Source organism: Mauremys mutica, chromosome 12 (genome assembly GCF_020497125.1).
Source record: "Mauremys mutica isolate MM-2020 ecotype Southern chromosome 12, ASM2049712v1, whole genome shotgun sequence".
Lineage (NCBI taxonomy): Eukaryota > Metazoa > Chordata > Testudines > Geoemydidae > Mauremys > Mauremys mutica.
In genome coordinates, this window is record NC_059083.1 from 5997085 (window position 1) to 6009460 (window position 12376).

General features: G+C 50.8%; 1 protein-coding gene across 1 annotated transcript; it reads left to right on the forward strand.

Annotated features, from left to right (window-relative positions):
- The first annotated feature begins 879 nt into the window (after nucleotides 1–879).
- Nucleotides 880–10446, forward strand: LOC123346021 (killer cell lectin-like receptor subfamily B member 1B allele C). Its single transcript, XM_044983213.1, has 6 exons — nucleotides 880–967; nucleotides 4354–4452; nucleotides 5201–5371; nucleotides 7775–7929; nucleotides 9080–9192; nucleotides 10244–10446. The coding sequence occupies exons 1-6, from the start codon at nucleotides 880–882 to the stop codon at nucleotides 10365–10367; spliced, it is 750 nt and encodes a 249-aa protein (XP_044839148.1). The 3' UTR covers nucleotides 10368–10446.
- The last annotated feature ends 1930 nt before the right edge of the window (nucleotides 10447–12376 follow it).

Here is a 12376-nt window from a genome sequence, read left to right on the forward strand (position 1 = left end):
GTGCTAAGGGAGGGAAAGTCTGTCTAGCTACACATAGAACGAAACAACTGCCCCAAGGCAAATAATTAATAATAAAAACACCAACTTCCCGCCCCTTGGACCACGCAGTTAAACCAGGCCAGAGAAGTTGGATTTCAAACGTTGGGAAATGCTGGTTCCCCCGCCCCTCTTCCCGCCTCCCCACAGAAAATGTTAATGGGAAGCGATTTTTGTGCCACCATTTTAAATCAACATTTTCAGTGGAAACTTTCCTCTTTATGTGCATCCTCCCCACACACAATCTTTTGCCACCCACCCCTCAATTGCAACCTTTTCTTTCTGGGTTGGGGGATATTTAGTTGGGGGACAAACATTCCAAACTTTTCTGACAAAAAATAAAAAAATTCATGTTAGTGAAACATTTTGATGGAAAACTGCCCCCCCCCCCCCCACACGCCCTCTTTTCGTGCTCATTTCCGCCTCTTCAGCTAAAATAGCTACACAGGCTTTCGACCGCTAACCACCATGGGCAGCCCACTCATAGACCCTTTATTCTCCGAGCACAGACAAAAGCAGAGGGGCAGGATCTAGACACAAGGCCACTTGCACTGGCTCTGCCTGGCTCCAGATTGGAATTTGCTGCCTAACTGAGTTAGGATCTGCACTGAATCGGAGTCGGGTCGAGCACCCAACTCTCCTGACACTTTTCCAAAAAAAAGAGAGCAGCTGGGGCAGAAGGTGCAAATTATTCAGCCATTCGCCAAAGCCCATGCAGTGGTCAGAAGTGGATATAGTTCAACGGAGACAATATTTCCTGATAGAAGAGGTGTCGGTCATTTTACCTCAGACACAAGGACGGTGCCTTCACACCCAGCTCCCTGCCTGTCACCTTTGCTGGCTATGGCTGAGGGGGGAGCGATCTACACTTATCTAACCCACCCGGCAGGCTCCCTGCCCAGCGACAGGTCGGCCCCGGATCAGCATCACAGTGAGTGCACTTCACTTTGTGGCGTTTTTTCAGGGGGGTGGATTTTGGGAGGCTGGGAGTCCATTTTTGCTGCTGTAATGTTGATAAATAGCAGGTCTAGCAATGCACGAGGGGTCAGATCCCCATCTGGTGTAGGTAGGCACAGCTTCACTGATTTCAGTGCATTAACTCCGGATTTACACCAGGGTCACAGAGATCAGAATTTGGTCCTAACTCCAATGACTTCAGTGGGGTTGCTCTGGATTTACCTCTGGTCACTGAGCTCAAAATCCAGCCCTGACCCCATTCGTTGCTGTGGAGTCACTCTGGATTTGGAACAAGGTAACTGAGATCTGAATCCAGCCCAGACACAATTCATTGCAGTGGAGTCAGTCCGGATTTGGCACAGGGTCACTGAGATCTGAAATCAGCCCTGATTCTATGAAAGAAAATAACCTGAAGACCATTGAATGTCTCTTTCAAATCAGCTTCATCAAACCCAGCATCCAAAACGCTAAAATTGTATCTGTATTTCATGGCATCGCTACAGGGCATTCTTAAGTTGTGTGGTCGCCTTAATTGTGCATTTCCAGACCTGGATTCCTTTTCACAGTAACCTTAACTCTCAATTTTGGGGCAGTGCTTGGTGGTAGGAGGATTCTAACACCCCTGGAAAGCTTTTGCCATTAAATTACACGCCACCTTCACACAGATTTTTGTCTGGGCATCATTATGCAAGGCCAGAGAATCAACAGCTCTGTAGACTGTGGTGGCCTTTCAGCAGCTTTGCACCAGCTGGGGTCTGGGTTTAGGTTCCTCTAGCCCGTAGGAGAAGCTCAGCGTAAGGCTTTGACTCGCTTCTGCACAGGTAAATGAGACAGTGACTCTGAACTCTTCCAAGCCAGTGACAGTCTGTGAACTCTTCCAAGCCAGCGACAGTCTAAGAGCCAGGTTGGCCCCGGTGTAAATTGCGGTGACGCCACCGGCGTCTACAGGGCTTCACTGATTTGTACCAGCTGAGCATCTGGCCTTTATGCCTGGATTTATTTATTCATTTTCCCACAATGCTCAGCACCACAACGGGGACCAAATTTGCAGGGGCTCTCGGCTTTCGGGTGGGCACCCAGCTCAGTGGCTAGGTTCCAGGGGAGCCCAGCGCATTGGGTGCTAATCTCTGGAAATCTGCCCATAGACCCCACAGCCGGAGGTGCTGTTGGACTGGGGCCATCTGGAAAGCTGTGTCCTGAGCCATCAAGCCCGGATTGGGGGTGGTGAGGAAAATGTGCTTTGCTTTGCACAGAAAACGATTTCATGCAGGCTGTGGGCGTAGTGAGAGCAACACCCAGTTGGTCACAGTATATTGCACAGCTCTGCCCTCCTGTGCCGTCACGTTGGAGCAGGGAGGCCCGGGGGGAAGGACACTTGCCCAGAGCTTGGAGGACCTGGGGTTAGGTCCTTTTCTGCACACTCCCTGTGTCGCCTTGAGCCGGGCACGTAGGGTCAGACCCCCACAGGTACTTAGGTGCCTGAGCAAGTTGGCTTCAGAGGGACTTAGAGCAGAGCAGAGAGGGTAAATATTGTGAGGAACCATCACAGCCCAGAAACTACAGAAACAGAGCCAGGTGAGTTCCTTGGGAGGGCAGAATTCTGTTACCGACCCCAGTTCCTTCTAGAGTCGGGCTGACTCCTGGAGGGGATAAAACACAGCAACGAATTTTTAGTCCCTAAACCAATCAGCTACGGCCCCGGGAGCAGGGCTTTCGCTGAGTCACCACCCAGAGGCAGGGCCGGTGCAAGGAAGTTTCACGCCCTAGGCGAAACTTCCACCTTGCACCATCCCCCCACCAGATAACCCAGCCCCCCAGCTGGGGAACCCCCCCCCGGGAGCCCCCTCCCTGCAGCAGCTACCCCCCTCTGCAGCTAACCCCACCAGGGAGACCTCCCCCCATGGAAGCTAACCTCGTCTGGGGAGACTCCCTCCCCCTCCCCCAGCAGCAGCTAACCCTGCCTGGGGAGCCCACCCCAGCTCACCTCGGCTCCGCCTCCTCCGCTGAGCATGCCGGCCCCCTCCCAGGCTTGATAATGAAACCCTTTATCATAAGACAGTTTTGTAGTTCCTCATTTACTTAATCAGGGTGACAACATTTTATTCCTCCTGCCTCAATAACAAAGAAATTGGGGATCCCACAGCTGTGAAAATAACCATCCCAGGCTGCTGTGCGCTATGCTAAGTGGAGTGAGTTTGCCAATGCAAATGCACATTCCTGAAATTCCTTTCCCCACTCCAATGCAAATGCTTGAAATTCCTTTGCCCACTCCTCATAATTTACCACCAGATGTCAGGGTAGAGCTCATCCTGACTCTGCTTACATCTATATTATCGTGGCCTCTAGCAGCCCCAGTCGTTTACCAGGACGCCGTTGTGCTGGGTGCTGCACAAACCCGGGATAAAAAGGCAGTGCCCTGCCCTATGGCATTTCCAATCTGGGCCTAAGGCAGGAGACGACAGACGGTTACAGACAGACGATGGGGAGAACGACGAGCCCATAACAGTCGCTGTGACGAGCTGTGGTGGCTGCACCCTCAGCCTAGCCATTGTCAAGTTTTTTTGTGGGCTTCACAACCAAGACGAGTGTTGGTCTCTCTGTGCTGGGTCTGACAGCTCCTCCCCCTCTCTGAATCGGGCTCGCAGCACAAAGGGATCCCTAGGAGATGACACCTTCTGCAAGGTGTGTCACTGAGCGATGTGTTCTGCGTCTCGCTTTCATCCCACCACGTATTGCTGGGCTGGAGGCAGGAAATCCTGGGTGAAATTCCCAGCCCCGGCTGTTGCAGGAGATGGGTTGAGATGGTTGGAATCGTCCCGTCCAGCCTCAGTTTAGAGATCATAGAATCATAGAATCTCAAGGTTGGAAGGGACCTCAGGAGGTCATCTAGTCCAACCCCCTGCTCAAAGCAGGACCAAACCAAACTAAATCATCCCAGCCAGGGCTTTGTCAAGCCTGACCTTAAAAACCTCTAAGGAAGGAGATTCCACCACCTCCCTAGATCCACTCAGAGCTGATGGTTTACACTAGTTTACTGTCTCTCTGTATGATCATTAACACACGTTCACCTCCCCCCTCACACACTTCCGGCAGTGGGTTTCCTGATCTGCTGAGCTGAGAAGAGCAGTGTCTGATCCACCTCCTTCTCAGAGACTTTTGCAGGAAATTTGCTCAGCTAGCCACAGTCAAACAAGGGGGCTTCTTTCCACCGACAGGTGAGAACTGCAAACAGGCCAGGCCAGAGCGTTAAAGGGCAGAGATGTTGCCTTGCAGATGTCAATGGGTGTGGGTGCACCACAGGCAGTTATCTCCCCCAGTGCATGCAAACTGGCTCTGCATTTCCCCCATTGATTCTTGCAGCTTGTCCGCAGTGCCCGCTTTGGCATCGGATCGCTCTGCGGGTGGGCTGGGCCGGGAACATCGTCCTGCTGGGAGCTGTGATAGCGCTGGCTGTCCTGGGTGAGTAGCCCCCGGCTGTGGGTTTTGGGCTGCGGCCCAGCAACGCTCCGGGAACTCAACACACCTTGTTGGGGCTCAATGCGAGAATCGCTGAGCGGCGGCCTCTGGCCTGGGTGATACAGGAGCTCAGACTAGATGAGCCAAATGGTCTCTTCTAGCCTTGAACGTTGTGCTTCTGGGACAACTGTGCCAGGTTCTCAGTTGCAATAAATTGCCTTAGGGTCATTGATTTACACTGCCTGGGGATCTGCCCATCAACTCCTATGGAGCTATGGCTGAGTCACACCAGCTGGGATCTGGCCCATTGACTCCGATGGAGCCATAGGCACCTATGGCAGGGGTGCTCTAGGCCTCAGGCACCCACAGACAAATAATAGGGGTTCAGCACCCACCAGCCACAGTGGTTCGGCCTGGCCCCAGGGCTGGCTGCTGATCAGCTGTTCGGAGGGCAGGGGGAGGGGACAGGGGGAAGAGAAGGGGATGGGATGGGAAAGGGGATTTTGGAGGAAGGGGGGTGGAGTGGGGGCAAGAAGAACGTAGCAAGGACGGGGCCTCGGGGGGAGAGGCATAGTGAGGGCGGGGCTTTGGGGGAGAGGTAGTGCAGGGGCGGGGCCTCAGGACAGAGCGGGGGTGTATCACCCTCTGGGAAATCCAGAAATCAGCGCCTGGGGATGGAGATACGGCTGATCTACCCCAGCTGGAATCTGGCTTTGTCTTTTCCAATTTTTCGCTTCTATTTATCTTGCAGTTGGTCAGTGCCCATCCCAGACTCGCCCAACAGCAGCCGTCGTCCAGCAGACCGCTCAGCAGAGCAATTCATGTGAGATCAATGAAAACACACCAGCGTGCAACCATACATTGGAGGGTTTCCGATCTTGCCTGAAGCGGAATTTGTGTGGGGTGGAAAACAGCTCAGCAGGTAACACCCCCCCCGTTCCCCCCACATCCTGTATCCGACCAGTCACTCACTCTCACTGTTACACACCCAGATTTTTACATGTAACCCTTCTGCCCCTCTGAGCTGGCAGCAACAAGGGCCGGGTTCAGTATCCAGGGGTTCTGTTTCAATAACACATGGCAAAACCGGCTCGAGCCCCCACCCAGTGACCTGGGACAATTACCTACCACCCCCCCGGGCGCCTCTAGGAGGCAATACTTCCCCTCTCGCAAGCACGGAGTCCGAGTGTAGCAAAATCCTTTTAATAAAGGAGGGAAACAATGCGGCATCACGTTGAAGAAACACCACAAACAGGATTATAACACAAACCATAAGCGACAAAAACGCACCTCCAAGTACATTTGGCAATGTCCTTTCCCCCTTAGGGTCTTAAGTCCAATCACCTCAAAGTCCAACAACCCAAAAGTCTCTGGTCAGTGCCACCCCAGAGTTCAAAAGTTTATCTGCAGAGTTCCCCCCCCCCGCCAGCATGGGTGGAAATGGGGGGTACACACAGGGTGTTAAGGGGCACCTTACGTGGGCCAGGGCCAACTGCTCCGCCTCTCCGTGGAGTTCTGCTGCAGCCTTCACCACGACCGGCTCCACTCCACCAGCTGTGCCGCTCCTCCAGCCGTCCCCACGAGCCGCTCCACTCTGCTCACTGTGCCATGAGCTGCTCCAGCACGCTGCAAACTGCTCCGCTCTGCTTGGCGATAGATCTTTAGGCTCCCCCACTAGTTAACACAGCACTCAGGGATCTCAGCTCAGTAAGTTCAGCTCTTTCAGTTCTTAGTAGGGGAGCTCCAGTGCTGGCTACTGGTCCAACGTGAATTCAGCTTAGCAGCCTCTAGATGGACTCCTAAGGGAACCAAAATTAGCTCTGCTCTTTTGACAGTGGAGAGAGGAGGATGTGCAGTGGGTGATCCAGGCCCTCAAAAGGGGCCCCTACCATAAGCAGTCCCCAACCTCTCTCAATTCAGTGGGTTTTGGCACCCATGTCCCTTGTCTAGCAAGTGCTATTTAATTTAGGTTGAGTCATTCCTGTCATAAAGCAGTCTCATAGTTCCTCATTCACATAATTAGGGTGACAGCACTTTATTCCTCCTGCCCCAATAACAAAGAAATTGGGGATCCCACAGCTGTCAAAATAACCATCCCAGGCTGCTGTGTGCTATGCTAAGTGGGGTGGGTGTGCCAATGTAAATTCCTGAAATTCCTTTTCCCGCTCCAATGCAAATGCTTGGAATTCCTTTTCCCACTCCTCATAATTTACCACCAGATGTCAGGGTAGAGCTCATCCTGACTCTGCTTACATACATAAAGCCGAGACATCTTTGTTCCCACCCCCTCTATCCCATCCCTCCTTTCATAAGCCTCTATAACAGGGGTAGGCAACCTATGGCACGTGTGCCGAAGGCGGCACGCGAGCTGATTTTCAGTGGCACTCACACTGCCCAGGTCCTGGTCACTAGTCCGGAGGGCTCTTGTTTACTTTACATACAATCGTTTAGTTCTATATTATAGACTTATAGAAAGAGCCCTTCTAAAAACGTTACAATGTATGACCGACACGCGAAATCTTAAATCAGAGTGACTAAATAAAGACTTGGCACAGCACTTCTGAAAGGTTGCCAACCCCTGCCTATAGTATTGCCAGGAATCTACAGCCTCAGCTGTGACAGCTCGTGGCCAGTCAGGATGGTCAGAGCCCTGGACAGGCAGCTGGAGCCATAATAGCGTAATAAGATTTTATAGTTCTTTGGTTGATAGGTGTATTACATGTGTAGTACCTAGAGGCACTAACTGAGATCAGGATCACACTGTGCCAGGTGCTGCACGGACCCACAGGGAGAGACAGTCCCTGCCCCAGCTGAGATCAGGGCCCCGTTGTGCCGGGCTGCACAGACACACGGCGAGAGACAGTCCCTGCCCCAGCTGAGATCAGGGCCAGCATTGACTGACATTAGCATACTCCCTACTGAGCCCTGCAGCATAGCGCCCCCTAGCACTGCACTGGTGCATTGGGGTCAGCAGTGGCTGCAAGGTGAGAGCGCCCCCTATTGAGCCTCTGATGGCCTAGCACAGCGCCCCCCAGTGCCACATTGGGGCATTGGAGCCAGTAATGGCTGTGAAGGGAGAATGCCCCCTACTGAGCCCCCCGTTCCACTAACCTGCACCACACAGAGGTATTGGGGTCAGCACTGACACAGAGCACCCAATGCTGGTATGATGTTGCCACGCTCCCCAGAGCTGTGCCAACGCGCTGCACGTTGTCTCACTAACACACTGAGTGGGAAGGCTCCGGGCGACTCTGCGGGGGAAGCTGGTCAGAGCTGGTAGCATGATTAGACTCGTTATTGAGAACTGTTCCATTTCCCCCTCCAGAGGGCTCCGGGTGCAAACTCTGCCCCAGGCACTGGGTGCCGCACATGGACAAGTGCTACTGGCTGTCGGAAGAGAATCAGTACTGGAGCTGGGGCCGTGATGACTGCTCACGGAGGGGATCTCACCTGCTCATGATCCAGGACCGGGAGGAGCTGGTAAAGAATGTGCTAAACTTCACCTAACATATTTGTGTCCTTGTTAATGAGCGCAGGTCAAGAAACCCTCTTTTATTTTTCTATCAACAAACTTTTGAAAGCAAAATTTTCATTCACAATTTTTCTATTTTTTCACTGGAAAATTTTACAGTGAAAAGAGCTATTCATCTTTTTCAGAATTTTGACAGATATCTTTTAAATTTATATTTTCAGTGGTGCAAAATTATGGGTTATAAGTATTTTTTATCTATTTTTATTGCTTTATATTTCCACAGTTGTGGGAAATCACGGGGCGGGGGCAGACACTGGGCAGAGAGGTCCGACCATAACTATTTAATGACAGTAGCTGTTGAGATTCAAAATGGTCACGTTTTGTAACCATCAAAATATACAAAGTAAAACTCCTTAAATCAAATGCTAATGTCTCAACCAGGGTTTTTCTTACTTTACCTCTCTGTAAATTATCATCATCCATGGAAATATTTTTTCATCGGTTTGTGTGTCTACAGTGAATTTGACATTTACCAATAAAAATCTAATCTTTCCAGGCCTAAATATATTACATAAATACATTAATAGTAGATCCCAAAGCATTTTACGGTCCTAAAATGATGAAGTGCAAACTGGAGACAAGGATTGTTCAGCTATCACTGGGATGCGGCTACCTCTGGGGTGGGGCAGCTGGGTAACAGCTGTATAACAGTGTTGCACAGGGTTTGTTCACTCAGTACAGAATCATGCCCTATATGGAAAGAGGCGCAGTAGCTGGATAACAGTGGAGAGTTTGCCCAGGGCTGAAATGTTACTAATTATTCATTAGAGCTGTGTTAAAAAAAGCCAGCACAAAAAAAATTGTAAATTTTTTCATTCCAAAAAATTGAGAATGTTTACTGAAGTTCATTGAAAATTTGAAATAAAATTAATCAAAATCCTGGTGGAGGGGAACAGGACTGACTCAGTTGTTAATTAGTAGTGTAAGTTATTTGTTATGTTTACAGCACTTTCAATTGGCGTTTCAGCTAGTCCTGATTTGTCACTGATATTAATGATCAAAACCCAAACTAGAGATCAGGTCTCATTTGCATCGTGAGCAAAGGAGCCAGAGAATCCACCATGTTCTGTTCTCTCTGACCCTATGTCCATTTCACAGGAGTTCACACAGAATCTTACAGGAAATCGTATTCCGGCGTGGATTGGACTCAACATCACCTCCCCAGGGAGGAAGTGGACCTGGGTGGATGGTTCCCCGTTAAATCAAACACTGTGAGTGTTTCCTGATTAGTATTTGACATCAGTCTGCAATAAGTATATAGAGTGAAATCCCCATTAAAGTCAACGGTAAATCTGCTGTTGAAGGATTTCATCCATTAATTTTACAGTGTAAAGGCCTCAATCTGGCAAACATACGTGGGTTTGACTGTCTCATTGCAGTGAATGGCAGTACCCAGGGGAGGGAAGCTAAGCGAATACATAAATGAATCAGGGTCTCTGTTTGCCTGGGCTCATCTAGGGTTACCAACTTTGGTTGGATGAATTCCTGGAGGTCTCATCACATGACATCTTTAATTCTTGAAGATGCCAGGGCAATCTTGGAGGGTTGGCAACCCTAGGCTCATTGGTCCTTGGCAAAAGTGGTCACTTCCTTCTTTCTGGGTGGGTGTTCCACCCTTGCTCTACCCTGAGGGCCTGCCCCCTCCCCCATAGCCCCACCCCCACTCCATCTCTTCCTGCCCAGGCTCCGCCCCATCCCCTCAGCATCTCCTGCCTGGCGCTGAACAGCTGATTGGCGGGTGGCTGGTGGATGCTGAGCACCCACTATTTTTTTTCCATAGGTGCTACAGCCCCGGGACTGATTGCAAAACCGGGGAAACAATTTTTTAAGTCTTTTCTTGTTTTTTATCAACATTTGAGATTTCAGAATTCCAAAGCTGATCAGTTTCAAAACTGAGAAAGTTCCAACTACCTCAATAGCTGGTCAAAAAAACCCCAATCCTAGAAAAAAAGTCACACAAATTTCATCAAAACTTCCCCATGTTTTAAACTGACATTTGAAACTGACTCAACTTTGCATGTACGTTTCAAAAGCGGAAGATTTGCAGGGTTCTGAAGGTTGGCCTCTCTGAAGGAGCACCCGCGTTAACTTCGCTGCACGTTTCTGTACCATGCACATCTCTCCAAAACATACCAACTTGCTTTACGTATTAACCTACCTAGGGAAAGACGGCTGGAACCCCAGCACCCTGGGAGGAAGGAGAAAAGCTGCCCTGCTCCACCTCTGAACACACTGATAGTGACTGTCTCCTTCACTCCTTAGATTCACGGTATCGGGTCCTGCGGAAGAGAACAGCTGTGCTGCAGTCAAGAAGACTCAGATCAAGTCTGAAATCTGCAACACTGACTATAAATGGATTTGCCAAAAGGAAGCTGTGCTCATTTAACCGGCTGGATTGGGGACTCTGTTTGAAGAGGTGGAATGCAAAATATTGTGTGTCTGTCTTTATTACCACTAACAAATTCTCAGCTGGGGGAAATCTGGACCACTCCAGTAAAGTCAGTGGGGCAAGACTGATTCACACCAGCCAGGGGCCTGGGCCCACTCATTCAAATGGAGCTATGGCTGATTTCAGCCAGCGGGGGTCTGGCCTCATTGACTCCAGTGGAGCTTCCCCCGATTTATACCAGCTGGGGATCAGGCTCTTTGGAAGGGTTCTGGATTTACAAAATTATAAAATCACTTCGCTTCTAAAATTGTTTTCAGTGTATAAAAATAATTTGATTCCTGGGATGACGTTATGTGCATTATGGCAGCGCTCCGATCAGGGCCCCCTTCTGCTGGGCACTGCACAGACACACAGGGAGAGACAGTCCCTGCCCCAGCTGAGATCAGGGCCCCGTTGTGCCAGGCGCTGCACAGACACACAGGGAGAGACAGTCCCTGCCCCAGCTGAGATCAGGGCCCCGTTGTGCCGGGTGCTGCACAGACACAGTGTGAGACACTCTCTGCCCCAGAGAATTTACAATCAGAGTCTGAGATTCCAAGGCCCCTAAGGGTGTCAGGTGTTCAAATCCTAATGAAATACAACTCTTAGGCTCCTCTGAAAATCGAAGCCTGAATGGACAGAGCAAACATTACTATCTACATTTAAGACATGGGGGGAGTGGGGGTTGGGCACCCCCAGGGAAATGAGGAAGCCAGCACCGTACCTGCCAATTTTTGTGGTTTTAAAAAAATGATTGTTCTCGTCTCAGCATATGAATGATGCACAAACAGGGGCACTGGACTATGGTGCAGATTTTGGCCGTTATACAAAGTGCAGTTAAATGAGCAAAGTAACCAAAATAACTATAAATTCCAGAAACGGAAGGAAAAAGGCCGTAGATTTTTAAGGCCAGACAGGACCGGTCCGATGATTGTGTCTGATCTCCTGCGTAACACAGGCCAGAGACTCCTCTCTGGTGATGCCAGCCCAGAGCCCAATCCGCGTGGCTGAGCCACAGCTCTTAGACCAACCCACTCGTGAGTCAAACCACTCACGCGATGGCGAATCCGCCATGTCCCTCGGTAAGTGGCTCCAATGGCCGGTTCCCCTCGCTGTTAAAAAGGGGGAGGGGGGAGCATATTTGCTGTCTGAATTTGTCTTGCTTCACCTTCCAGCCATGGGATTCTTCTGCCTCAGTGTGTCCGACTCGAGATCTCGACTAGAATCCTCTTCCCGCGCAAACTGTGAACAAGTCTCCCCCGAACCTTGTGTGTGATGAGCGAAGTAGAACGACCTCTTTAATGTCACCCACTGCCTGGCATGTTTGACAGAAGAGCCCAAATCCTCCCTGTAGTTCTCTGAAAAAGCTGCAATTTCTTCAACATCTTTGTAAGGAGACAGCTCTGACCACCTGAGGTAGCAGGTTAAAAAAGAAACCTCGCTCGTCTTAAAGTGTGATTCAAAGTTAGCAGTTGATCTTCGACACCTCTGGAGCGCAGCTGACCACAAAAGAGCAGCTGTCGCTTTCCTCAGGCGACAAAAGACTCCTGGCAGGATTCCGCGGCATGTGTGAAATGCGTCTCTTAAATGCTCATTAGAATTAGAGTTACAATTACCAGGCCATAGCCCAGTGCTCCCCAAACTGTGGGGTGGGCCCCCCTACGGAGGGCACAGAGGAACATGTATGGGGGCCTGGGCCAGCCCCCATGTGGGGCAGGCAGGAAGTGCTACACAGCCCCACGCTGCCCCACCCCCAGCTGCAGCTCCAGCCCCACCCTCCCCACTGGCTCCTGGCCCCAGCTACAGCCCCAATCCCGGCGGGGCAGGGACCAGGTAAAGGGGGGCAGGAGGAGTGCATGACTGAAAAAGTTTGGGGACCCCCTGCCCTAGCCCCAGCCAGCATTAACTGGCCCAGCTCCTTTGGCTTCTACCAGCTGGAGATTTGGCTCTAAGGCAGGGGTGGGCAA